The following is a 25581-nucleotide window of genomic DNA, read 5'->3' as shown; positions in this document are numbered from 1 at the left end:
TTTTTAATATCAAGGAATATTTCACTTTCTCTGTTCATAGTAACAACATGAATTTGTGCATTAGGCAAAAATTATGCGGTGCGACTCGACTTTTGCCATCACCTGGAAGACGTTGTCACTTTTTGGTCAGTGTCAGTGAAGGAAAGGGAGACTGGAGGGATGTTGAGAGGTGGACCCTCAGTCTGCTGCTTTCTACCAATGCTGAGAGTGACCATAGATGCAGGCACCATCTGCCTAGCAAATTATTTGAACGCTCACTCAGCTGTGTCTCACAAGTAATACTACAACGGATCTATTGCCGCTGTGATCATATAGCCTACCTCAAATGTTGAAATATTTTTTTTTTTAAATGACCCGAACAACAATGCCTTGGCAGGGCAATTCAAGCAAAGCCAATATGCGGTGATGATGTATTGGGCCTATAGCTTACTGCACAAACCTCATTGCTACCTAACTGTTTTTAATTGGTTAATGTTGCATATGCTTACGTTTTTTAAGTCATGTTAAAAAAACTTCTGAGCGGTAGATCTCTGCTTGCATTTTGACTCAGAAAATTATCTTGACTCAGAAAATGTTGGTGACCACTGTTCTAGAGTTTTCCCTGTTAATACTATCAACGTTTCCCTTAACTGTGGCAATTGTGGTTAAATCATATTTGCTACTTTCAATGCAATATATCGAAACAAAACAAACTATGCAAGAGATTTTGTTGTAGGCAGAATGCATCAGAGTAGGATTATATTACATTGACATGCTCAGCCCTCACTCTACACAGACAGGTGCGGCATAACTAATCAGAGCTGCAGTAGGCCTATATGCAAATAGACCACTGCCATATATGGATATGTGCCATTTACTTTGAACTGGACTGTGTTTACAGCATGAGCAGTCGTGAGTTGATGTGCATGTTTTGAGATCAAAGTGAGAGCTGCATGTAGCCATGTGTGCACATTTCGTTCATATCCTTGGTTAGTTAGTGAGTTATTAGCCCAGTTAAAGATCATTTGTAGTCAGCAATGGTGGAGTGATCGCTTCCTACTCGTGATGAGTCGTTCGCGAACGAGTCGGCTCTAAGAGCCGGCTCTTGTAGGTGAACGTTGGGAGCCGGCTCGCATATCAGAAGAGCCAACTCTATTTATTTAAAAAAAATTAAATTACGATATGAATAACCAGAAAATGTAAAAGAATAGAATTAACTAATTCAAAGAACGAAAATTTTTTATAATATAGGCCTAAATGCTCAAGAGCACACATTCGTTCTGACTGTCTGCTCAGACTAACAGCCTCACCTGTTGTTCCTGTCAATCAGACATGCAGTGTCAACCAATGAACCAAAGATGCGTGAGGGAGGGCCGAGCCAACTCAGTCACACACTTAGCAGCCGAGGAGAGAGAGGAAGGACAGCTGTGAAAACAACAGATGGAAAATGAGTCGGAAGCACAGTAGTATTTGGATTAATTTTAATAATGTAGACAATGTTAGAGCACAGTGTAGAATTTGCCAAAACTAAATCTCATATAAAGCTGGTTCTACGCACAACCTACACACGGCATATGCAAACTGTGCACCCAACTGTGAAGCTAGATGTAGCGGAGCATTGAGAAACTAGCGGGCCTGCTAGTGATAGTGGTGGAGCCTGCACCTCCACACGTGGAGATGTATCCACTCAGTCAAGAAGGCCTACTCTGCAACCCACAGCAACGCAGTCTTCTATGGACCAGTTTATGCCAAAGTCTATGTCTGTAGCAAAACAAGGCCAAATTGATATTGCATTGGCTAAAATGATTGCCACCGATTTCCAGCCATTTTCGATCGTGAAGGACAGAGGTTTTAGAAATTATAGCAATAGTCTAAATCCAATGTACACAATTCCAAGCAGGAAAACCCTTTCAAAATCACTTATTCCACAACTGTACGAGAGCACACAGGCTTCAGTGCGGGAAAGAAGCTAATGCAGTTTAAAAAGCGAATGCAGTTTGCCTTACCACTGACTGCTGGACATCAAGGGTAACCACTTCTTACATGTTGGTTACATGTCAATTCCTTGAAGATCTTTCGATGTCTAGCTGTCTTCTGGACTGCTTTGAGTTCAGCGACAGACACACCTCAGAGAACTTGGCAGAGAAACTGTTGAGTGGCCAGAGAATGGCAAGTAGATGGAAAAGTGGTCTATTGTGTTAGCGACAATGCAGCTAACATAACCACAGCCATGAAAATGTTCAAATGGACCCATCATCTATGTCTTGCCCACACAATCAACCTGATTGTAAGAGATGATCTGAAGGTGATGAAGCCCACTGTGGACAAAGTGAAAGCAGCTGTGGAATACTTCCACAGGAGCACAGTAGGTGCTGAAAAACTGAAGTCTACACAACGCCAGATGGGGATGCCTCAGCTGAGGCCTAAACAAGACTGCACAACAAGGTGGAATTCAACATTTTATATGTTGAAGCGGTTTCTTGAGGAAAAGGATGCCATCATCTCTACCCTGGCCATTGTTAATGCACCTGTTGATTCTCTGACCCAAGAGAAATGGAAGGTGGTGGAGGAGGTGTACAGAGTCCTGGAAACCTTTGAGTAGGCCACTGTGGAGATCAGTGGAGAGAGGTACAATACACAGTTATTACTGCATAATTATTTAATCCAGTATTATTTATGTATATGAGCAGTAGATGAGAATGTAGTATCAGTAGACAAAACATGAATCTGAACTAATAAGTTACTGTTCTCTCTTTTCAGCTATGTGACAGCCTCAAAAATGATACTCCTGTGTAAGAGTCTGCAACGAATCACAGCCAGCTGCCAGAGAGAAGCAAATGTAACCACAGGACATGTGACAGAGTTGACGGACTCCCTATGTTCATCAATGGACAGAAAGTTCCACAGAATGGAATATAATCACGTGCGATCAGAAACCACTGCAGTTGACCCCAGGTTTAAGAAGTTAGCCTTCAATGATGCCAGAGCGATTGATGAGGCTCTTCAAAGAATAAGCTCAGCAGCAGGGAGGGACAGCCCCAGCAGTCAGCTGGCTCAGGCACCAGGGCAACAGGAAGAAGAGGGAGCAGATGGAGCAGAAGCACCAGCAGTAGTGCCACAAACGTCTGATGTTTGAATGCTGTTTGACGAGAGAGCAACTGGGGATGCAGCACGAAGGAATCCCTCAGCAGATGCCATAATGGAGGTCCGATCCTATTTGGAAGATCTGCAGATCCTCTGAGCTGGTGGAAAAAGCCTCTGTCTACCCACGGCTTACTAAAGTCATGACAGGGAGACTCTGCAAAGTGGCCACATCCAGTCCCTCTGAGAGGTTCTTCTCGAAAACTGGACAAATAATTACTGAGAGAAGAAACCACATCAGCCCCTCGAAAGTGAGGCAGCTTGCATTTCTGAATGCAAATCTCTCATAAAAGCAAAATATGGTCAGCATTGCTGTGTGCTGCTGGTTATAACATGGCAATGAAGAAGAGAAAGAAAAGAGGGACCAGTTTAATGTTTTGAGTGGGATGCTGCAGTTTTGCACATTGTTATTTATTTTTCTTTGATATGTTGCAATATTCTACTGTTATGCTGTTCAGATTGTACTTGTTTTGAATTGTTACATTTATATGCACTTTGTTCATATACATTAAAAAAGTTTTACTTTAAATGCAAATGTTTAATAGCATTATTTTTCATTACATTTTTAAATGCATTGTGGTTATAGTAGAGTATGATTTAATTTAATAATTGAATTAGAATTGTTTTAAGACCAATCATAGTCAAACTATCGCAAACTGTTTGACTTGAAAAAATTCAAAACATATTTTTTTTAAGTGCCGTGGTCTTGTACTTCCTACAAGACCACAAAAAGGGTGCATTTCTAGATATCTTTGAAAAGCAAGTCAGGTAAAGAGCTTTTTTTTATCTTAAAGGGGCGGTGTTGTATTTTGAGACAGGCTTGAATAAGCTAAGTAGCCAATAGGCAGAGGGTAGCATAATTTATCTGATTCTCTGTAATAATGGTATGGGAATAATAATTAACTTTATTTTGTACAGTGGTTTCTTGCATCAAACAACACAGCATCATGTTCAGTTATCTCCTTGTCTGAAGGACAAGTGGATAAACAGGTTAATGTCAAACCCTGCATGTTTTTTTTCAAAAGTCTTATGGAATGCAGGCCTACATTGAACAACACACATTGCTTGCTACTGTAGGTTTAATGACAGAACAGCTATTTCCATGTTATTCAAATGTTATGGGATGCATTTTCTTCATTGTTTTTGATGGTAGGCCACTCTGGTAGGCCTACATTATGATCGAATAGCCACAGTAGCCTAGATGGCTACATCTTAAAGCGGGTATAGCCTCAGTGTTCATAGTAAACGCATGCTGGGAGTTCTACAGTCTTGAGATTTATGAAATCACTGTTTTACAGGCCTAGTTCTTTAACTAGCCTAATCTATGCAGTGGGTATGAAATTATTTATGCTTTGACTATTTGACAGGTCTTACTCCACTCATTGTGCACTTAAAGCTGTGCCCTGTTCTGGAGAGCAACCCTCCTCTGACATTAAGCAGGGAAGATACTTACATTACCCTACAGTGTGGCATGTCCATGGTGAGGGGCTACCATGGTAACGCACCCCTGTGTTGCTGTCAGAACTGTTTAATTATTCAGGACCTCACACATCAGCTATGAAGCTCTGAAACCACTGCCACACACAAATATGCATACATAACAACAACCTAAAAACAACTACAAACACTAAGCTATAGTAGTCTACAGTACAGAAATAGCTTAACTGTGAATATCCCCACATATGAGTGGCGAGACTTCAGGGAATTCCGTGTAGAAATCAGTGGATCAGTGTATATAATTGTATTACTAAAATACTGTATTCAGTGTATAACATAAAAAAACCTGTGGTTTCCTTTTTTATAAGCAAAGACAAATGATAACACCACGCTTCTCACAAGGTAGATAAAGTCCTAGACTTCGGTGTGCGTGTGTGTTGACATGTTTAACTATTCTTGGACCAGAAGTCCCCACAAGAATAGTAAACAAACAAAAAATTGGACCAACTGGGGACATTTTGTTAGTCCCCACGAGGTCAAACGCTATTTCTAGGGGGTATTATGGATAAGATTGGAATTAATTTTAGGGTTAGAATTACGATAGGGGTTAGGGTTAGGAGCTCTGTGGCTCAGTTGGTAGAGCATGGTGTTTGCAACGCCAGCATGGTGTGTGCAACGCTAGGGTTGTGGGTTCGATTCCCATGGGGGGCCAGTACAAAAAAAAAAAAAAAATGCATGAAATGAAATGTATGCATTCACTACTGTAAGTCGCTCTGGATAAGAGCGTCTGTTAAATGACTAAAATGTCTAGGGTTAGTTTTGGTTAGGAGCTAGGTTTAGGTTCAGGGTTAAAGTTAGGTTTTTGGGTAAGGGTTAGGGTTAGGTGTGGCAGGTTGATGTTTATTGGGATAGAATTTGCTTTTTAGTCTTAATGTACGGTTAGGTTTGGCAGTGTGGTTAAGGTTACGTTTACAATTAGATTTTATGACTTTGTGGCTGTGCTAGCTATTGACCACTCTGCAGAGATGCCCCCAGAACAAGATTCATGATGAAAAATGGTAACCTGCGTGTGTGTGTGTGTGGATGTTTTGTTCTGTATTCTACATGGTATGCTCTTGCAGCTGTTCACTTGTGAGGCGGGGCTGCAGACCACACTTAAGCTGCTTGCGATATGATTATCATGTCGGATTTTTAACCCATTTCTCATTTCGCATATCATTTAAAAGCCTAATTGGAACCTTGGCAACATAAGATTCATGATTAGGAGGACAATTAGGTTACAAATGAATATGAGAACAGTTTCATCTACCCCATTTACAATTTCACAAAGTCAGAAAAAAGGAATGTAAGCCATAGAATTAGGAATTTAAATACTAGAATGGACTTGAACCTTCTTATGACAGTATACTGTAAAAGATTAGCCATTTTGAGTTGGTCAACCATGGTCAGCCAGTGCTGTTGTGTAAAAGGTATTCTGTTAAACAATGCATTTGAAGATTATCTGCACTGTATGTTTGCTGGGTAGATATCCAGACAGATTTAGTAGAAAGATGATTATTTTTAAATGAACTGCCTCTACATGCGTACGTTTTCTTCATGGAGCTTTCATTTGGTTGATTCTGATACTTTTCAAATAGGAAACACTCAGTTTTCAAGTCAGAGATGTCTGAGTTGTGGAGTTCCGAGTTGTCTTGAACGCAGCATTTGACTGGTTTGAATTTCTCCCTGACGGAAAAGGCTGCCATTATTATACCATTCTGTAACTTTGAGGTTTCATGACACAGTCCCTCTAGTAATTTAATATGATATCTCTGGGCCAAGCGTACTAGCTGTATTTGAAATTTTAACAGTACCCTGCCTATGATGAAATGTTTAGACGAGGGCCTACACCTGTGCTAAACTCACAAAGTTTGCTTACATTATAATGGTCGACTTAGCTTATCAGCAGCTAGGTGTTACTTACTGTATGTGACTGGTGGCCACATTTTTTGCCAATTTGACAGATGGTTAGAACTTCAAAACTTCAAAAGCTCTACTACGCGGAAAATAAACGGTAAGTACACAGATGCCTACATACTGTATTTTCAGCTTTACGGGGATTGTCTTGTCTTGTCCTCTCATCTTCCTCCATTGTCCAACAAAGCTGTGCTCAAATTATTTGCGCCATCAAGGTTTGCGCTAAACTGTGGCTAAACCACAGAGTTTCTAAACCTAAATATGCTATTAGGGTTGCAATGCTACAAGTAATTTACCAAAGTCACCAGAATCTCCAGATAATTAATAGCAATCTATGGCAAGCTTACCTAACTTTGGTCATTTATACACAAATATATATATATATTTGTATATATAGTATTCTTTTTTGTCCATGTTGTCCATGAGTTTCTAGTAGAGAAAATAGCCTAATTAATGAAAAAAGCATCTAATCAACTATCTAATCTTTCAACTATTATTTATTCTTCACAACTGCCGCCAGTTTGATGCCAAAACATTGACAACAAATACTGTGCATATTGACATAGTAAAATAAATGAAATTGTATAAAAAAAAATATAAAGGATATTTCATTCTGAAACCACCATATTAAACACCAATGGTATTCACTAAGTTTATATTTAGGATAATATTTTACAGCTATGTTATTCTTTTATTTTTCTTATTATTTCATATATTTTACATATGATAAGGCCACACAGAGGGCCAGAGATCATTACAGACACCTGTGAAAATCTTGTGTACCCAAAAGGGCCACTAGATGTCTTGTAATAGATTACATACAATCCTTGAAAAATATCCAAATTCTGGTAGTTTACTGGTACATTTCCAGTAATATACCCTCCCTTGGCAACCTTACATACTATACAATATTTTTCTTCTTCTTTAAATTGTATTGAAAGATTGCATCCAACTGAAAGGTGCATACACCGCCACCTACTGTACTGGAGTGTGAGGCCTGTGTTTCTAATCAAATCAAATAAACCCCTACACACCTCACTACTACCATCCCCCCCACCCAAAATACCACCCAAATCCCATCCCTGTCCAACTCTTACCCTAGAAAACAAACTCTCCCTTTCTACATCATAAGATTCACATTATAATACTACATGTTCAACCATTTATTTGACCATACACCATAAACCCATCAAATTCCAGTACCATGCTTCAATTGCAAAGAAGAATTAAATCCCATGTGCCCTAATCTCATCCTAGATAACATAACTTTCTCTCTTCTGTTCCCACTACAAGACACTATCTCTCGTACAGATGTCCTTGTACTATAAAAATGTCTCCCCTAATTACTTGCATCTCATTGCCTCTGCCAGCAATCCAACTCAGTCTTTTGTATTTACGTCCCCTCTCTCTAATTGCACCAGTATATCCACTAAATCACTGCTTTCTTTCCTATTATATCTAATATATCATTTCCATTGACTCCTATATGAGGAGGACTCCAACAAAACTGAACCTCTATTACGTCTTTGTAACCCGAACAACCCCCACAACATTGTCATTATTTCTATCCATAAATCCTCACATACTGATTTTCCCAGATCTTAGACTGCAAAAAACTGATGCAGAATTTGAACATGTTACTATTCTTCTTAGTTGCACTTCCTCTATCTATTGCAATCCAATAATTATCACGACTAATTATGTTGCATATACAGATAAATCATTTGTTAATCTCTTGCATACAGTGCCTTCAGAAAGTATTCACACCCCTTGACTTTTCACACATTTTGTTGAGTTACAGCCTGAATTTAAAATTGATTAAATTCAGATTTTTTTTTACCACTGGCCTACAAACAATACCCCATAATGTCAACGGGGAATTATGTTTTTAGACATTTTTACAAATGAATAAAAAATTAAAAGCTGAAATGTCTTAAGTCATTAAGTATTTAACCCCTTTGTTATGGCAAGCTTAAATAAATTCAGGACTAAAAAGTTTGCTTAAGAATTCTTAGGGATATTTTCACATCCGGATGAAAAGCATGCCCAAAGTAAACTGCCTGTTACTCAGGCCCAGAAGCTAGGATATGCATATAATTAGTGGATATGGATAGAAAACACTCTAAAACTGTTATAATAATGTCTGTGAGTATAACAGAACTGATTTGGCAGGCGAAACCCCGAGGACAAACCATCCAGGGGGGAAAAAAATTGAGGTCATAGTATTTCCCAATGGTTTTCTATTGAAAGCCCTATTTAACAGGAACCTGGTTGCAGTTCCTATGGCATCCACAAGATGTCAACAGTCTTTAGGAATTGGTTGATGTTTTTCTTTTGAGAAATGAAGAAGTAGGGCTGTTCATTGTAAGTGTCACTCCAAGTGGACTCTTCACGTTGTTTTTATCCGGTATTGGAAACAGTTTATCCCGTCTTAAATTGTATCAATTATTTACGTTTTAGGATACCAGAGGTTGGATTAGGAACATTGTTTGAAATGTTTGGACCAAGTTTACAGGTAACATATTAGATACTTTGTAGTCATGTTGGGCGAGTTGGAACCGGTGTATTTCTGAATCAAACGTGCCAAATTTATGGACATTTTGGGGATATAAAAAAGGAATTTATCGAACAAAACGACCATTTGTGATGTTTCTGGGACATTTTGGAGTGCCAACAGAAGAAGATCTTCAAAGGTAAGGCATGAATTATATCCCTATTTATGACTTTTGTGTCGCCACCTGCCTGGTTGAAAATGATTTTCATGTGTTTGTGTGCGGGCGCTGTCCTCAGATAATCGCATGGCATTCTTTCGCCATTAAGCCTTTTTGAAATCTGACACTGCGGCTGGATTAACAAGAAGTGAAGCTTTATTTTGATGTATTACACTTATATTATCGTGAATCTTGAATATTGATATTTCTGTAGTTTGAATTTGGCGCTCTGGAATTTCACTGGATGTTGTCAAATCGATCCCGCTAAAGGGATTGGCATGCGAAGGGATCACTAACAGGTTAACAAGTCACATAATAGTTGTATGGACTCACTCTGTGTGCAACAATAGTGTTTAACATGATTTTTCTATGACTCATCTCTGTACCCCACACATACAAATATCTGTAAAGTCCCTTAGTCAATCAGTGAATTTCAAACACAGATTCAACCACAAAGACCAGGGAGGTTTTCCAATGGCTCTCAAAGAAGGGCACTTATTAGTACAGTAGGTGGGTAAAAATGAAAAAAATTGCTGACGTTGAATATCCCTTTGAGCATCCATTAACTACAATGATACAGGCATCGTTCCTAACTCAGTTTCTGGAGAGGAAGGAAACCCCTCAGGGATTTCACCATGAGGCCAATCGTGACTTCAAAACAGTTAGAGTTTAATGGCTGTGACAGGAGAAAACTGAGGATGGATCAACTACATTGTAGTTACTCCACAATACAAATCTAATTGACAAAGTAAAAAGAAGGAAGCCCGTACAGAATAAAAAATATTCCAAAACATGCATCCTGTTTGCAATAAAGCACTAAAGATACACTGAAAAATGTGGTAAAGCATTTCACTTTTTGTCCTGAATACAAAGTGTTATGTTTGGGGCAAATCCAATACATTACTGAGTACCACTCTCCATATTTTCAAGCATAGTGGTGGCTGAATCATGTTATGGGAATCTTTGCAATCGTTAAGGAATGGGGAGTTCTTCAGGATAAAAAATACACCGAATGGAGCTAAGCACAGGCAAAATACTAGAGGAAAGCCTGGTTCAATCTGCTTTCCACCAGACACTGGGAGATGAATTCACCTGTCAGCAGGACAATAACATAAAACACAAGGCCAAATCTACACAGGACTTGCTTACCAAGAAGACATTGAATGTTTCTGAGTGGCCGAGTTACAGTTTTGACTTAAATCTGCTTGAGAATCTATGGTTGTCTAGCAATGATCAAAAAACAACTTGACAGAGCTTGAAGAGTTTTGAAAAGAATAATGGACAGAGCTCTTAGAGACTTACCCAGAAAGACTCACAGCTTTAATCGCTGCCAAACGTGATTCTAACATGTATTGTTGACTGAGGGGTGTGAATACTTACGTAAAATGAGATATTTCTATATTTAATTTTCAATAAATGAGCAAAAATGTCTAAAAAAACAGTTTTTACTTTGTCATTTTAGGGTATTGGATAACATTTGAAATTCTCACTGTTATACAACAAAATGTGGAATAAGTCAAGGTGTATTAATACTTTCGTAATACACATGCTCCTTTCTTCCCGTTCATGGGATCTTTCAAACCATCTGTGTACACTGCCAACCAAGAATAAAAATGGTTACTAATATATTGATCCACTATTGCTCCTGTATTATCTTCTTCACGACCTTGTTTATTTTCTTCGATCAGGCTAAGATCAACATATGACCTTGTATAAAACCACGCTGGCACATTTCCCATTGCCAGAGATGGCCCTATATCAAGGTCCATGAGTCCATGTTCATCTACCCTTATCCCAATCTCTGGGCCAAAACCCCTCTTTTAATATTGTTCATATACCAAGCAGTCTTCCAATACTGCCAGCTTAGAATGATCTGCAGTACTACCCACTAGCCTTTCAGGTTATGTCGATATAGGACTAGTTTTACTGTGGATATAGATACTTTTGTACTGGTTTCCTCCATCATCTTCACAAGATCCTTTGCTGTTGTTCTGAGATTGATTTGCACTTTTCGCACCAAAGTACATTCATCTCTAGGAGAGAGAACACGTTTCCTTCCTGAGCGGTATGACAGCTGTGTGGTCCCATGGTGTTTATACTTGCATACTATTGTTTGTACAGATGAAAGTGGTACCTTCAGGCGTTTGGAAATTGCTCCCAAGGATTAACCAGACTTGTGGAGGTCTACAATTCTTTTTCTGAGGTCTTGGCTGATTTCTTTTGATTACCCCATGATGTCAAGCAAAAAGGCACTGAGTTTGAAGGTAGGTCTTGAAATACATCCACAGGTACACCTCCAAATGACTCAAATGATGTCAATGATGCCTATCAGAAGCTTCTAAAGCCATGACATCATTTTCTGGAATTTTCCAAGCTGTTTAAAGGCACAGTCAACTAAGTGTAACTTCTGACCCACTGGAATTGTGATACAGTGAATTATAAGTGAAATAATCTGTCTGTAAATAACTGTTGGAAAAATGACTTGTATCATGCACAAAGTAGATGTCCTAACCGACTTGCCAAAACTATAGTTTGTTAACAAGAAATTTGTGGAGTGGTTGAAAAACAAGTTTTAATGACTCCAAACTAAGTGTATGTAAACGTCCGACTTCAACTATATATATATATATATATATATATATATATATATATATATATATATATATATATATATAGTTGAATATATATATATATATATACATAAATATATATATATACACAATGAGTATACAAAACATTAAGCACACCTGCTCTTTCCATAACATACAGTGCACTTGTATTCAGACCCCTTCCCCTTTCACACATTTTCTTACGCTATAGCCTTATTCTAAAATTGATTAAATGTATGTTTTTCCTCATCAATATAAACACAATACCCCATAATGACAAAGCAAAAACAGTTTTTTTGAAATTTTAGCAATGTCCATTAAAAGTAAAAACAGAAATACCTTATTTCCATAAGTATTCAGACCCTTTGCTATGAGATTTGAAATTGAGCTCAGGTGCATCCTGTTTCCATTGATCATCCTTGAGATGTTTCTACAACTTGATTGGAGTCCACCTGTGGTAAATTTAATTGATTGGACATGATTTGGAAAGGCACACACCTGTCTATGTAAGGTCTCACATTTGACAGTGCATGCCAGAGCAAAAACCAAGCCTTGAGCGTTATACCCAAGAAGACTCGAGGCTGTAATCGCTGCCAAAGGTGCTTCAACAAAGTACTGAGTAAAGAGTCTGAATACTTATGTAAATGTGATTTCAGTTGTTGTTTTTTCATAAATTTGCACCCACAACACTTTTTATTTATTTTTGTCATTATGGGTTATTGTGTGTGGATTGATGAGGGGATTAAAACAATTGAATCAATTTTAGAATAAAGCTATAACGTAACAAAATCTGGAAAAAGTTAAGGGGTCTGAATACTTTCATAAGGCACTGTATATATAAAGTGGGTAAAACAGTATGTAAATATTATTCAAGTGACCAGTGTTCAATGACTCTATGTACATAGGGCATCAGTCTCTAAGGTGCAGGGTAAAGTACTGGGTGGTAGCCGGCTAGAACAGTGACTCAGGTTCAGGGCAGGGTACTGGGCGGAGGCCGGCTAGTGGTGGCTGTTTAACTTTTTTAGGATAGGGGGCAGCATTCGGAATTTTGGATGAAAAGCGTGCCCAAAGTAAACTGCCTGCTACTCAGGCCCAGAAGCTAGGATATGCATATAATTGGTAGATTTGGATAGAAAACACTGTAAAGTTTCCAAACTGCTAAAATAATGTCTGTGAGTATAACAGAACTGATATGGCAGGTGAAAACCTGAGGAAAATCCATCCAGGAAGTGCCATTATTTTGAAATGGGTGTTTTTCCATTGAAAGCCTATCCACCATTTAAAGGCATAGGACCCAGAATCCATTCCCTATGGCTTCCACTAGTTGTGAACAGTTTTAGACATTGTTTCAGGCTTTTATTCTGAAAATTGAGGAAGAATAACCACATTGAGTGAGTGGACCCTGGGATGTCCCCAGAGCTGGTTACTGCGTGCGACCGGGAGCACGCCTTTCTTGTTTTTCTTTTATATTGTTGACGCTATTGTCCGGTTGAAATATTATCGATTATTTAGGCTAAAAACAACATGAGGATTGATTATAAACATCGTTTGACATGTTTCTACGAACTTTACGAATACTATTTGGAATTTTTATCTGCCTGTTGTGACCGCATTTGAGCCATTGGATTACTGAACCAAACGTGCCAACAAAATGGAGGTTTTTGGATATAGAGGGACTTTATCGAACAAAACGAAAATGTATTGTGTAACCGGTAGTCTTGTGAGTGTAACCATATGAAGATCATCAAAGGTAAGTGATTAATTTTATTGCTATTTCTGACTTTCGTGACTAATCTACTTGGTCCGTCTACCATCCCCTGTGCTTCGGCCCACCAAGAAACCATTGTCTGTCTACCATCCCGTGCTTTGGCCCACCAAGGAACCATCGTCCGTCTACCATCCCCTGTGCTTTGGCCCACCAAGGAACCATCGTCCATCTACCATCCCCCGTCCTATTGGAAAAGCCAATAAGAAAGGATCCAATATGCCGGAATTCATAGACGTAGCAGTCTTCTACTGACCTATTGACATAAAGTGTCAAATAGTTTCCAGTTTGTTTTGTCAAAGCACCGTCTGTCAAAACAGATGTCAAGGTCTATATTGCACAAAACTGGGAAATGATCACCCCCTAATGTAGATTCTGACTTCACATCCCACTCACATATACCAGCAATGGAGGAAGCCACTTATGTAATATCTAAACCTGACGATGTACCTCTAGTCACATTGACCCAACTCCCCCGACCATCATTGATACAAACTAGTCCCCTCCCTAAAATCTTCAACCACAATCACTGTTTATTTATATAACAGATTAATGCGTTACTGCCGTGCTTCATCTAGCTGCATAACCAAATGACCTGAATTGCAGCTGAGATTACATTAAAAGTAAATGGTGCAAGTGATCAGTGCTGTTTGAGATTCTGCGCAGATTATTAAAGCAATTGTGAAGATCTCCACAGACCTGCGATGACCTACAGTATGCATGCTATCTTGAACATGAACGCTTTATTTGATTGCATAAGAAGAAATGTACAGTTGCAGTAACCTCAAAATAAGTCCATGCATGTGTTACTCATTTTAATGTTGAATGTTACTTTAGTTTGTAAGATATCCTTAACTTTAGGCTATTTACTGTATTACAAAATAAATATTGAATTGTGTTCAGTTGACAACGCAACCAAACATCCAGATTTAAAGGAGATGTACTGCTTGGATAGTTCCATTTCAGCCACTGGTTTAATAATCCCATTCTTTAACTTTTATTTTTGGTTTAGTTGGAGACGTGAATCCAACATATCATTTGTTAACTTGTTGAATTCTGTTTAGCTGTCAAAGCAACCAAATATCTTCTGCAAACTAATTTATATGTTCGATTCACGTCTCCATCTCAAACAAAAATCGAAGTTAAAGAATAGCACTAAATCAAATCAAACTTTGAATGCACTTTAAATAAAGTTTGATTTAGTCCTATTTTTTTTACTTAAGAGTTTTTGTTTGAGATGGAGATGTAAATCAGCATATAAATTATAATAGTCAGTGGCACAGATGGAACTATTGACAACCAAACACAATTCAATATCACTACATGTAAGGTTACTTAGGTTCCTGGTCATCATTTGGAGTATGATTCAGTATCTGAAATCCCCAGAATTTCATTGGCTGCCTTCACCACTTCCACTACTTCCATTCCATTATTCATCCAGTCCTGCTCTTTTTTATTTTTACCTTCATTTAACTAGGCAAGTCAATTAAGAACAAATTCTTATTTTCAATGACGGCCTAGGAACAGTGGGTTAACTGCCTTGTTCAGGGGCAGAACGACAGATTTGTACCTTGTCAGCTCGGGAATTCAAACTTGCAACCTTTCGGTTACTAGCCCAACACTCTAACCACTAGGCTACCCTGCCGCCTCTTGCATACAGCACTCATATTGATTAACCTAAACAAGAAGGCCAAGAAGTTTACATGATTTACAACCATAGTTTTCTCCGTAACCAAGCATTTATGCTCGCATGTCACAATGACAGTAGGCTGAGGCGTTTACGGGCCTCCTTGGAGCAGTCACTGTCTGCCGATATTCTGGAGCCAGAGCATTTTGAACAATGGGTTTGCCGGTCACTTTTCGAGCAGCCTCAGCAGAAGATACATTATTTGTTATTTTGTACCTCCACGCTTCCATGACTTTTGGTTGTACTCCGTCAGTGTTGCAACACTTAACCTTAACATCAGGCCCACATTTACCATACTCATGATCCCTATCACACCTTGCACATCTCATTTGGCTTTTACACACACTAGCAACATACACCATTCGGCACCAAAGAGGTGGCACGTATTCTGTGACAGTTTGTCTTCAAATTAATGACTGATAAAGTTAAATCAAAGTTTCTTCAAAAATGTATTTGTCTAGAGTAGTCCTGAGCTTTACAAGTCTACTCTCAACACTACTCAATGTTTCCCCAGCAGCATTCATCCCAATTTATCTTGTTCCTGTTCAATTAATCCTGTTCTTGGAATTATTATCGATATTAACTGCGTTACCGCTACCACCTAAACTATCCGCCATGCTGATCCGTCACAGTACAGTTGTGCTCTGTTGCATCCATGAGCTCCCTCCTTCCTTGAACTTAGCTTGCTAGTAGCTGCCCAACCTCTTCCTTCCCTATACAATCTTTGGCTAAACTATCACTCATGTAGATGTGCGCCTGGGCATGACAGAAGTTACAAATTAGTCACTTTATCGTGAAAAAAATGGCATTTGGCGCCAGATTGATTTGCCTAAGCTTGTCACAGAAAGATAGTTTTATCATTTAATGACAAATAGTAGTAATATATGTATATATTTTACTATGATGGCATTGGCATGGCACCTTGTCTACACAGAACTTTGTCCAAGGCAAAGCCATGTGGGTTATCTGGAGCTGGAAAACACTTTAGGATAAATCCATTTGAATTCATTCACTCTTTGAAGGTACCCCTTTTGATTTAATCCAAACCTTCTATACATATCTGCCAATTGTAGAAGTGCTCAGAAAGTGACGTTCAAAATATTCAAGAGATAAAGGTGCTCAAAGTTGACCTATTTTGCATACCCCACCACTACCATGAGACATCCATGTCTCCATCACTGGAAAAGATAAACGGTTGAGATTTATGTAATTTAAAAGCTTACAGAGTCAAACTATTTGATAATTTCTTGATTTCTCCTCCATTTTTTTAAATGAAAATGTGTAATTTGTTAACCTTAACATTAATGATCTAAAACCACTTGTTGTTGTAGCTTAGACCTTATTTTACATCATGAAGTTTTTGTGTTGTGCCCGCCATCAGTTGAGACACAACATGCCCTTGAATACAGGGTGGGTGTTTAGTTTTAGCTGATAAATGTATGAAAATGGGAATACAATTGACATTTTCAAATAGTACCACAAAGATGGTTGGAGGGCCAAACATCAGAGAATGTTGACTTGAATGGGAATATACTGTTGTTTGAAATTATACTGTCAATCCTCCATAGGAAACCTATTGAAATCATAGAAATATACATAATAGAATAGGCATGACCATTTAATTTGACATTCGACGGTGGGTGAATCGGCGGCCATCTTTCTGGTAGTAATTAAAAGGTAAAAGTTCAATTCAATTTCAATGGTGTACCAGCTAATTTGCAGGGATTTGAGGGATAGGTCCGTTCTATAAATTATATTTCTATGATTTAAATGACACCCATCCTGTATTCGAGATCATATTGTTTCTCAACTGATGGCGGGCACAACAGAAAATACTGAGATAATGTAAAGTAGGTTCTAAGCTACAACATATGCAAATATGGATTTGTTTTGTTGAGTTTATGCGTTTTTACATAATTGAGGTTAAAGGTTGAAAAATGTCATAATTTCTTGATTTAAAAATAAATAAATTATTATGAAAAATAGTTTGACAACCTTGTTTGTAAGCTTTTAATACATATCAAACTCAACTGTTTATGTTTTCCAGTGATTGAAGACATGGATATCTCATGGTATGGTGGGATATGCAAAATGGGTAAACTATGAGGACCTTGATGTACTGAATATTTTGGCATTCAGGTCCAAAAAGTCTGACCACTTCTTCCATGGGAAAACATGTATAGAAAATTTTGTTGAAATCAAAAGGGATGCTGTCAAAAAGTGATTGAATTCAAATGGATTTACCCTTTACTGTAACATTGGACATGTAGCCTATTTGTCTCATCAGCATAGCCTACAACTACGGAGCTGTGAGGGGAACGGCACCTCCGTACCTTCAGGCTCTGATCAGTCCCTACACCCAAAGAAGGGCACTGCGTTCATCCACCTCTGGCCTGCTCGCCTCCCTACCTCTGCGGAAGCACAGTTCCCGCTCAGCCCAGTCAAAACTGTTCGCTGCTCTGGCACCCCAATGGTGGAACAAGCTCCCTCACGACGCCAGGACAGCGGAGTCAATCACCACCTTCCGGAGACACCTGAAACCCCACCTCTTTAAGGAATACCTGAGATAGGATAAAGTAATCCTTCTAACCCCCCCCCTAAAAGATTTAGATGCACTATTGAAAAGTGGTTGTTCCACTGGATATCATAAGGTGAATGCACCAATTTGTAAGTCGCTCTGGATAAGAGCGTCTGCTAAATGATGTAAATGTAAATGTATTAAACTGTTCCCTAAACCTCTGGAGTTATTTTCAATTTAAGTATGCTAGAGCCCAATACAGACCAAAGCATAGACCTGCGGGAATCCATAGCCTGCAGTTCCAAACTTTCTAAAAGCATCACCATTTTTTTCTTAGTGTTTCCTTCCCAGCCCAGTGCATGAAGGGAAATAAATTGCTCAATACTTTTTATGTTCTTTTATTGTGCTCAAATGCTCATACTGAAGAGGCCACCTCACCACTGTGTAGACAGATATGTTTTAATTGGTGGATGTTTCTCTACCGAAGATGTTTTCGAGAAGCCATCTGCTCTAGAGGCTCATTAAAAGAACCATATCCGTAGAACCATAACAAGTCTGCCCATCCACTGAGATTCTTTGAGTAAATTTGAGATAATATGACAACTCTATCTTGACTACAGACACAGTATTAGCAGGACACAATCAATCACAAATGCAGGTGATACAGCACAGCTGAAATGCAGGATTGGCAGCCATAGTTACTACCAGCAGCCAGAGATCATACTCCCCCTCTCTCTCTCTAACACCTATGCAGGTCAAAGAATCTTGACATATGACACAATATAGTACGCAGGTATACAGCATTGATTTCAATGGTCTAGTGCAGGGATGGGCAACTGTAGTCAAATAATTTTTACATGTGGTTGTGCATCAGCAGTTTTTCTCTTATGTCAGTCACCGATTGTCACTCAATTAGCCCATGTCAGCTAACATTTTTTTAAATTGGTATGTTAATCTAGCAGCCAGATATCGAAACAGTAATCATGGTGGAGTTACTGGCAGCGAGGCCCGAGATCAACTGCGGCCCCCTCATGATGAGTTCAGATGTATTGTCACCCTAACCCCATCCCTGGTCCTGGTGTAGACTCTGTACCACACCCCCCCGGTGACAGGGCCGGACTACCACATGTGAGGCTTGGGGGGGGGGGGGCACTTACCTCCTGTAACTTCCTGCAGTTCTACACATTTGCCATAGTACAGAGAAAAATGTGCAGCTTTATAGCTAATCTAATGCTATTTTACGCATTTTGCCATGAGGTTGAGAGAAAAATGTGCTCATTTAAAGCCATTTCCTGTAATTCTACACATTTTGCCATGGGGCAGAAAAAGAAAAATTGTATAATAACTGAATGTATTAAAGGTTTAAGAATGGATTAGTAAATAGTTTATTCATAATTAACATCTTGTGTTGTATGCTTATTCTTTTACCATTGATATGTTCTAGGCTATTTTGAGACCTTAAGGAGCATCAGGTACTGCTGGTAGAATGACATGTCCTTCTTTTTGTGAGAAATTACACTGGTCACTCAAAACATTTATAAAGTATTTATAGGGGCGGTTTTGCAGACATAGTTTAATTTAAATCAGGACTAGGCTAATTCTACTTAAATTAATCCAGATTTAAAAAATGTCTCTTAGTTTCTAACTACAGTAGAGTCCCAGACCAAGGTAAGTAAGGACTAACCGGTTAATCTTTGTGAAGCCTGATTAGATTAACGATGTAGACTTGGTGCTGACCTGAGGATGCTTCAAAAACCAGGGATAGGACACTAATACATAAGCATCGTGTGGAATTGCAGCAAGTCACTTGAACCAAACAATGGACATAGGTAAAAGGGAAGGTTCAAAGAATTTCAGTGACTTTGAAAAAACCCTCTTGAAGCAAATTGTGTCAAACCACACAATTATCGAGAGCAAACAGCATGATTCATCAACAGAAAACAAGAAAAAAAAACAAGACTACCATTTGTAATGAATTCACCTCAAATGAAAAGTAAACAAAACAACTTCAGGTAAGATACTGTATTTATTGTTGGCTCACTTTTACAAATCACGAGTCACTTTGAAATGTAAGTTTTCGTGTGTAACAACACAGTGGGACCTAAATGTATTTTTGGACAGAAATGTAACACAAACAATATCATACATAACTACTAATATCATTTCTATGTTGTCGTCTTTCTAAGGTCCTGTGGAAAAACATAAAAATCTACTTAATGCTGTTGCTTGTAGGGAGCGTTTCAAGACTGGTAAGACCAGACATGAGCTGAAAGACTTGTTGACCGGGATGATTGATAGCCAGTAGCCCCTGGAAGGTATGCCTGATGATGACCATTTGGTACTGTTCCAATCCTCATTTGGTAGGACACATTCATTCAACATGTGCCATCCCCAGAATATGTAATGCTGTCAGTCATCTCTTGTACTCCCATACTTAAAATGATGTCATGAACTTAACTCTTGAAGAAATAATGTTCTCCAATACAGCAATGCAATCATTTTCTAGAGGCATATGACCACCGTAGCTTGGATGGGACTTGTCATAACAGGATGGTCAGCCAACTACATCTGCAGCAGCCAGGACTGAGGATCGTGTCACTAACCCGGGCCGGAGGGCAAAGAAAAAGAGGCTGAGCATGCATGAGAAACTGGCCACGGAATTTCATGAGCTCAAATCAAATGTATTTAAAAGGTACGAAGATGCAAATCCTTCATGTTGAGTTGACTATGGAGGAGAAACACAAAGCATCTGTCACACCCTGACCGTAGAGAGCCTTTTTATTTCTCTATTTGGTTAGGTCAGGGTGTGATTTGGGTGGGCATTCTAGATTAGGTATTTCTATGTTGGCCTGATATGGTTCCCAATCAGAGGCAGCTGTCTTTCGTTGTCTCTGATTGGGGATCATATTTAGGCAGCCTTTTCCCACTGGGTTTTTGTGGGATCTTGTTTTCTGTTTAGCATTCTGAGCCTGACAGAACTGTTCGCATTCGTTTTGGTTTCTTTTGGTTATTCTTGTTTGAGTGTTTCTTGAATAAAGTATCATGAACACTTACCACGCTGCGCCTTTGTAACAGTGTAGCTTCCGTCCCTCTCTTCTCCCCAACCTGGGCTCGAACCAGGGACCCTTGCACACATCAACAACTGACACCCACGAAGCATCGTTACCCATCGCGCCACAAAAGCCGCGGCCCTTGCAACGCAAGGGGAACAACCACTTCAGGTCTCAGAGCGAGTGACGTCACTGATTGAAAAGCTATTAGCGCGCACCACCGCTAACTAACTAGCCATTTCACATCGGTTACACCTTGGTCCACTTCTCCTTCTAACGACGAGCGTTACAGCATCAGCAGTACCAACGTTCTTCTCCAACCAGCAACAGTTCGGGGTCCCGATATTTCCATTTGTGAATTATTCTTTTTTTGTGATCAATCCATGGCTATTGTTTGTTTCAATCACTTGAGCTATCTTTACTGTGAGAAGTGCTGAATAGCAAAAGCATCTCTGCAGGCTTTTCCATGGGAACATCTGCATCATCCTCATCTTCAATGCGAGGATCTGGATAGCCATGCGGTTTAAGGTAATTGTGAAGCTGTTGCAATTAAGACAATGCAGCATCTTCTAGGTTGAAAGCGCAATGTGTTGCTGAGACACTGGAAACGACTCTTCCATACACCAAACATGCGCTCCACTACACCTCTGGTGTGGATATGAGTTTGGTTGTACCGTTATTGCTCAGGTTCTATTGGATGAAGATAGGGGGTGAACAAGTTGGTCTGTGCACACACACACTGTCACCAAGTATGTAAGTCGGTTCACTTACACAACACAAATTTCCTGTTTCACGATGGAAGGTTCCAGATGCCAAAAACCTCAAGGTGGTCAGTACTTGTAGGGAAGGCCCTTCCCCAAAGAGTCAGATGAAAACCTTGCTCAAGCAAACAAATATCAGCTGCATTATCTTTGTACATACGGAAATGGTCACAGAAATTGATTTCATCAAAATCATTCAGTGGGTTGCTCCTGTCTATAATCGCCCTTCTGTCCGGTCTTGGTGGTGCTCTGTGATCATCATTGAAAAAAATCTAGTTAATCCATTTCCAAGGTCAACCTGGGGGACAACATCCATTACTCTGAAGTTAAACCTGCCTCTGGCCAGGTTTCATTTAAGCCTTCATTTAGATCTAGATTAACTCTAATTGTCCTTCTGGAAATCAGACATTTTAAATCTAGACTAGGGCAAATTTGACAACATTTTAAACTGTCTGAGAAATGCAGTTAGTCAGTTTAAAAAGTGCAATTTAGTCTAGGATTAGGCTTAATCTGGGTCTGCGAAACCAACCCACTTATAAAGTATAAATAGTTCACACTCTAGACGAGGCCTCGTAAACAAAACGTACCATGAATAGTAAATGGTTTATAATGACCTATATGAATGAAGTAAGGATGAATAAATGAAGAAACAATTTTCTAATCCATTATAAATGCTTTATTACTTGGAGTTAAGTGCTACCAATTTTTCGGGTATTCTGTAGATTTTGCCATGAGCCTGAGAGAACATTCTGTAGTTTTAAAACTAATTTCCTGTAATTCTACACATTTTGCAATGGCTTACGACATGTTCATATACTATTTGTTTGGGGGGGGGGGGATGGGCATTGGCATATGTAGGACTTCCTAACAATTGTAACAAACCTGCCCCCAAGTAGTAGGCTTGTCAAGCAGCACATCTTTCCAGAAATACACTATTCTTGGTAGTCTCCCTGCCTAACCTTTTTTGCCATCTTTAACCTAAGTGTACTCTATACAGCTGCCCCACGAATCTCTTAGGCTAATCCAAGATTTCAGTAATCGGATTCCTTGGTGCATAACATTTTGTCATTGAAGAGGCATCCTTGATTTTGTTGAATACATCAGCTAAAATAAGATCAAGAACAATGAAGACAGAACACCATCACAAAGTACAAATGGTTTTCAACTACCCAATTTCAGAAGAGCAATGAAGTGAAATTTCAAATATAAAAGGTTTGATTGAAGAAACACTCATGAGTAGTGAATCAACATGTAAAATACAACTAACATCAACTTGAAAAGCACTCTCCATTGACAACCTCTCAATATTTTCATCCACACCACCAACATACTTGTATTAAAAGAGCTCAATCTCTGTTTGTGCATCTTGGGGGGGGGGGGGGGGGAGCACAAAAAAAAAAAACATATTTACAACAGAACAGTGGTTAAAAAGCAGGTCCTTCTCCTCCACAGAGAATCGCTCACAATGGCTGCATTCATTTAGTTTGCCCGGGGTACCGGGTAGGCACAGTTTGCACATTTTCTACCATTTCTTTGTGAAATCTAGCTCACCGGCTAAAAATAATACTCCCAATCCCATTCAGAAAGTCACAAATCACTGGCACAGTAGGGAGCCCTGCTCAAATCACCTACGGAGACCTGAGAGGTACAGTAAGCCTTGGTTTTGGTATGGACTACTAGTCTGTTCGTTATAAGGCAATGTTTACCTTGTAAATGTCCATCAGACTCTTATAAAACACATACTTTTGGCATTGATACATAATAAACAACACATTCCCATAGATATTGATTTAGACAGGGAAGGTTAAACTTCAAATTTGTCTTTATACTCCAGCATTTTGGATTTGAGATCACATGTTTTATATCACGCCACAGTACAGAATGCAACCTTTAATTTGAGGGTATTTTCATACATATGTTTTACTGTTTAGAAATGAATGCACTTTATGTATCTAGTCCCCCCATTTAAAGGTGTCATAAGTATTTGGACAATTCACTTAGTGCATTACATGTAGTCAATCATTTGGGATTTGGTCCCATATTCCTAGCATGCAATGTTTACATCAAGCCTGCGACTCTACAAACTTGTTGGATGCATTTGCAGTTTGTTTTGGTTGTGTTTCGGATTATGTTTTGCCTACTAGAAACGAATGGTAAATAATGTATTCTGTCATTTTGGAGTCACGTTTATTGTAATTCACAATATAATATTATCTCAACACTTGGATGCTACCATGATTACAGACAATCATGAATGAATTGTGAATAATGATGAGTGAGAAAGTTAAAGGCATACATGTCATCCCCCTAAAAATTGCTAACCTTCTACTCATATTTATAATAAAAGTGACTCCAAAATGACACAACAAATTATTTACCATTCATTTCTACTGGGCACAACATAATCCGAAACACAACCAAAACAAATTGCAAATGCATCCAACAAGTGTGTAGTCACAAGCTTGATGTAGTAATTGCGTGCTACTGTATGAATATGAGACCAAATACTAAACGTTTTCCACTAAATTTAATACACTATAAGTGAATTTGGACAAATACTTATCCACCTTCAAATGGGGGGGGACACTAGATATTGCACATAAAGAGCATTCATTTCTAAACCTCATAACAGATTTATGAAAATACCCTCAAATAAAAGATGATTCTGTACTGTCGCCTCATAATACATTTGATCTCAAATCCAAAATGGAGCATAGAGCCAAAATGAAACATTTTAGCTTCACTATCCAAATAAATACGTAGGGGAGTGCACATAACCATACTAAAAGGTAAATGAGTTGGAAACACCATTTCAATGGTGGGATAATGAGAAGAAAAAGAAGAGAAAGAACCCATCTCTGCTGCACGCGTAGCCAGCCCTGGAGAAAGTGTCACTGTCTAGAGATCAAATCAATCTCTCTCAAAAAAAAGACATCCTTGAAAAAACCCCTTTTTTTTTTGAAAATGCAACAGTCTCAACGTAATCCCATACAAAATATTTTCATTCTAATACACTCAGATGATTCGTTTAGTAAAATCCCATTTCAACAGATCTAGTAGCTGAACAAAACTCCCCCCCAGGGGCGTGCAAGGAAACAGACAGGCGGAAAAAAGTGGAATAATGAGTGTTTTTCCTTTGGTTTGCTTTGTCAGTCCTCTTCTTAATGATGCGTTTGGTCTATGGATGTGGTGAGCAGCAGACCGGTCAAAGACTGGCCTGAGGCAGAACCCCATCAGGGGGAACTGGATAGGAGTGACGACCACACCAGTTTGATGTGGTTACTTTGTTCATCTGCTTTCCATCCCCCCCCCATTGATTTCGTGTTCCCAGTCTAATTTGTTGAAATATGGCAGATGTGCAGGGTCTTTTTGGTTGTTTTCATTGAAGACTGAATATGAATTCATGGCTCCGTGAGATGACTGGCTGATATTGCAAATCATGTGACTAGGAAAGTGCATATTTTTCATGCATCTACAGACCCTCCCCAAGCCCCACACACACATCCCACTACACCACACCCAGGCAGGCATGTGCGCACACGCACACACACACACACACACACACAAATTAGTAAACATCTTTGCCAATAAAATAATAAATAATAGAAGTTCACATTCATTCGCTGGTTGGTTGTGTTTTGGGTAAGTTGTGTTCTAATTGGTCACTATGGTCCTGTGGCGGTCCTAAGTAGCTCCATGTCTTTGCGTGTGCGTGTGCTGGTCTGTGTGCAGCCATAGGCCTCCAGGCCCAGGGGGAGATAGCGCTCCTGCAGCCCCAGCCCCTCCTCACCCTGTCCAGCCAGGATAGAGGCCCACGGAGGGGGGAAAGAGCCACCCTGGAACCCCCAAAACACCAGGCTCTCTGTGAGAGAAACACAGTGTCATGTGGAAAATACTGTAATGAGGTGAGCAGAGACAGAATAAAAAGTATACATCGCAGAGAAAAGACAGTTGGAGAGACAGCAGG

The 25581-nt window shown here is 39.2% G+C and overlaps 1 protein-coding gene across 3 annotated transcripts in view; it reads right to left on the bottom strand.

Annotated features, from left to right (window-relative positions):
* Window positions 1-24564: 24564 nt before the first annotated feature.
* Window positions 24565-25581, bottom strand: part of cemip2 (cell migration inducing hyaluronidase 2) — a 74484-nt gene continuing 73467 nt past the window's right edge. For all 3 annotated transcript variants that reach the window (XM_029762359.1, XM_029762357.1, XM_029762358.1), the window contains exon 24: window positions 24565-25476. In XM_029762359.1, coding sequence (XP_029618219.1) covers window positions 25280-25476 — 197 coding nt within the window. In that variant the 3' untranslated portion in view covers window positions 24565-25279. The remainder of the gene's footprint in view (window positions 25477-25581) is intronic.

The sequence above is a fragment of the Salmo trutta genome, chromosome 9 (genome assembly GCF_901001165.1).
Source record: "Salmo trutta chromosome 9, fSalTru1.1, whole genome shotgun sequence".
In the NCBI taxonomy this organism is placed as follows: Eukaryota; Metazoa; Chordata; class Actinopteri; order Salmoniformes; family Salmonidae; genus Salmo; species Salmo trutta.
This window is presented reverse-complemented; position numbering and strand designations above follow the sequence as displayed.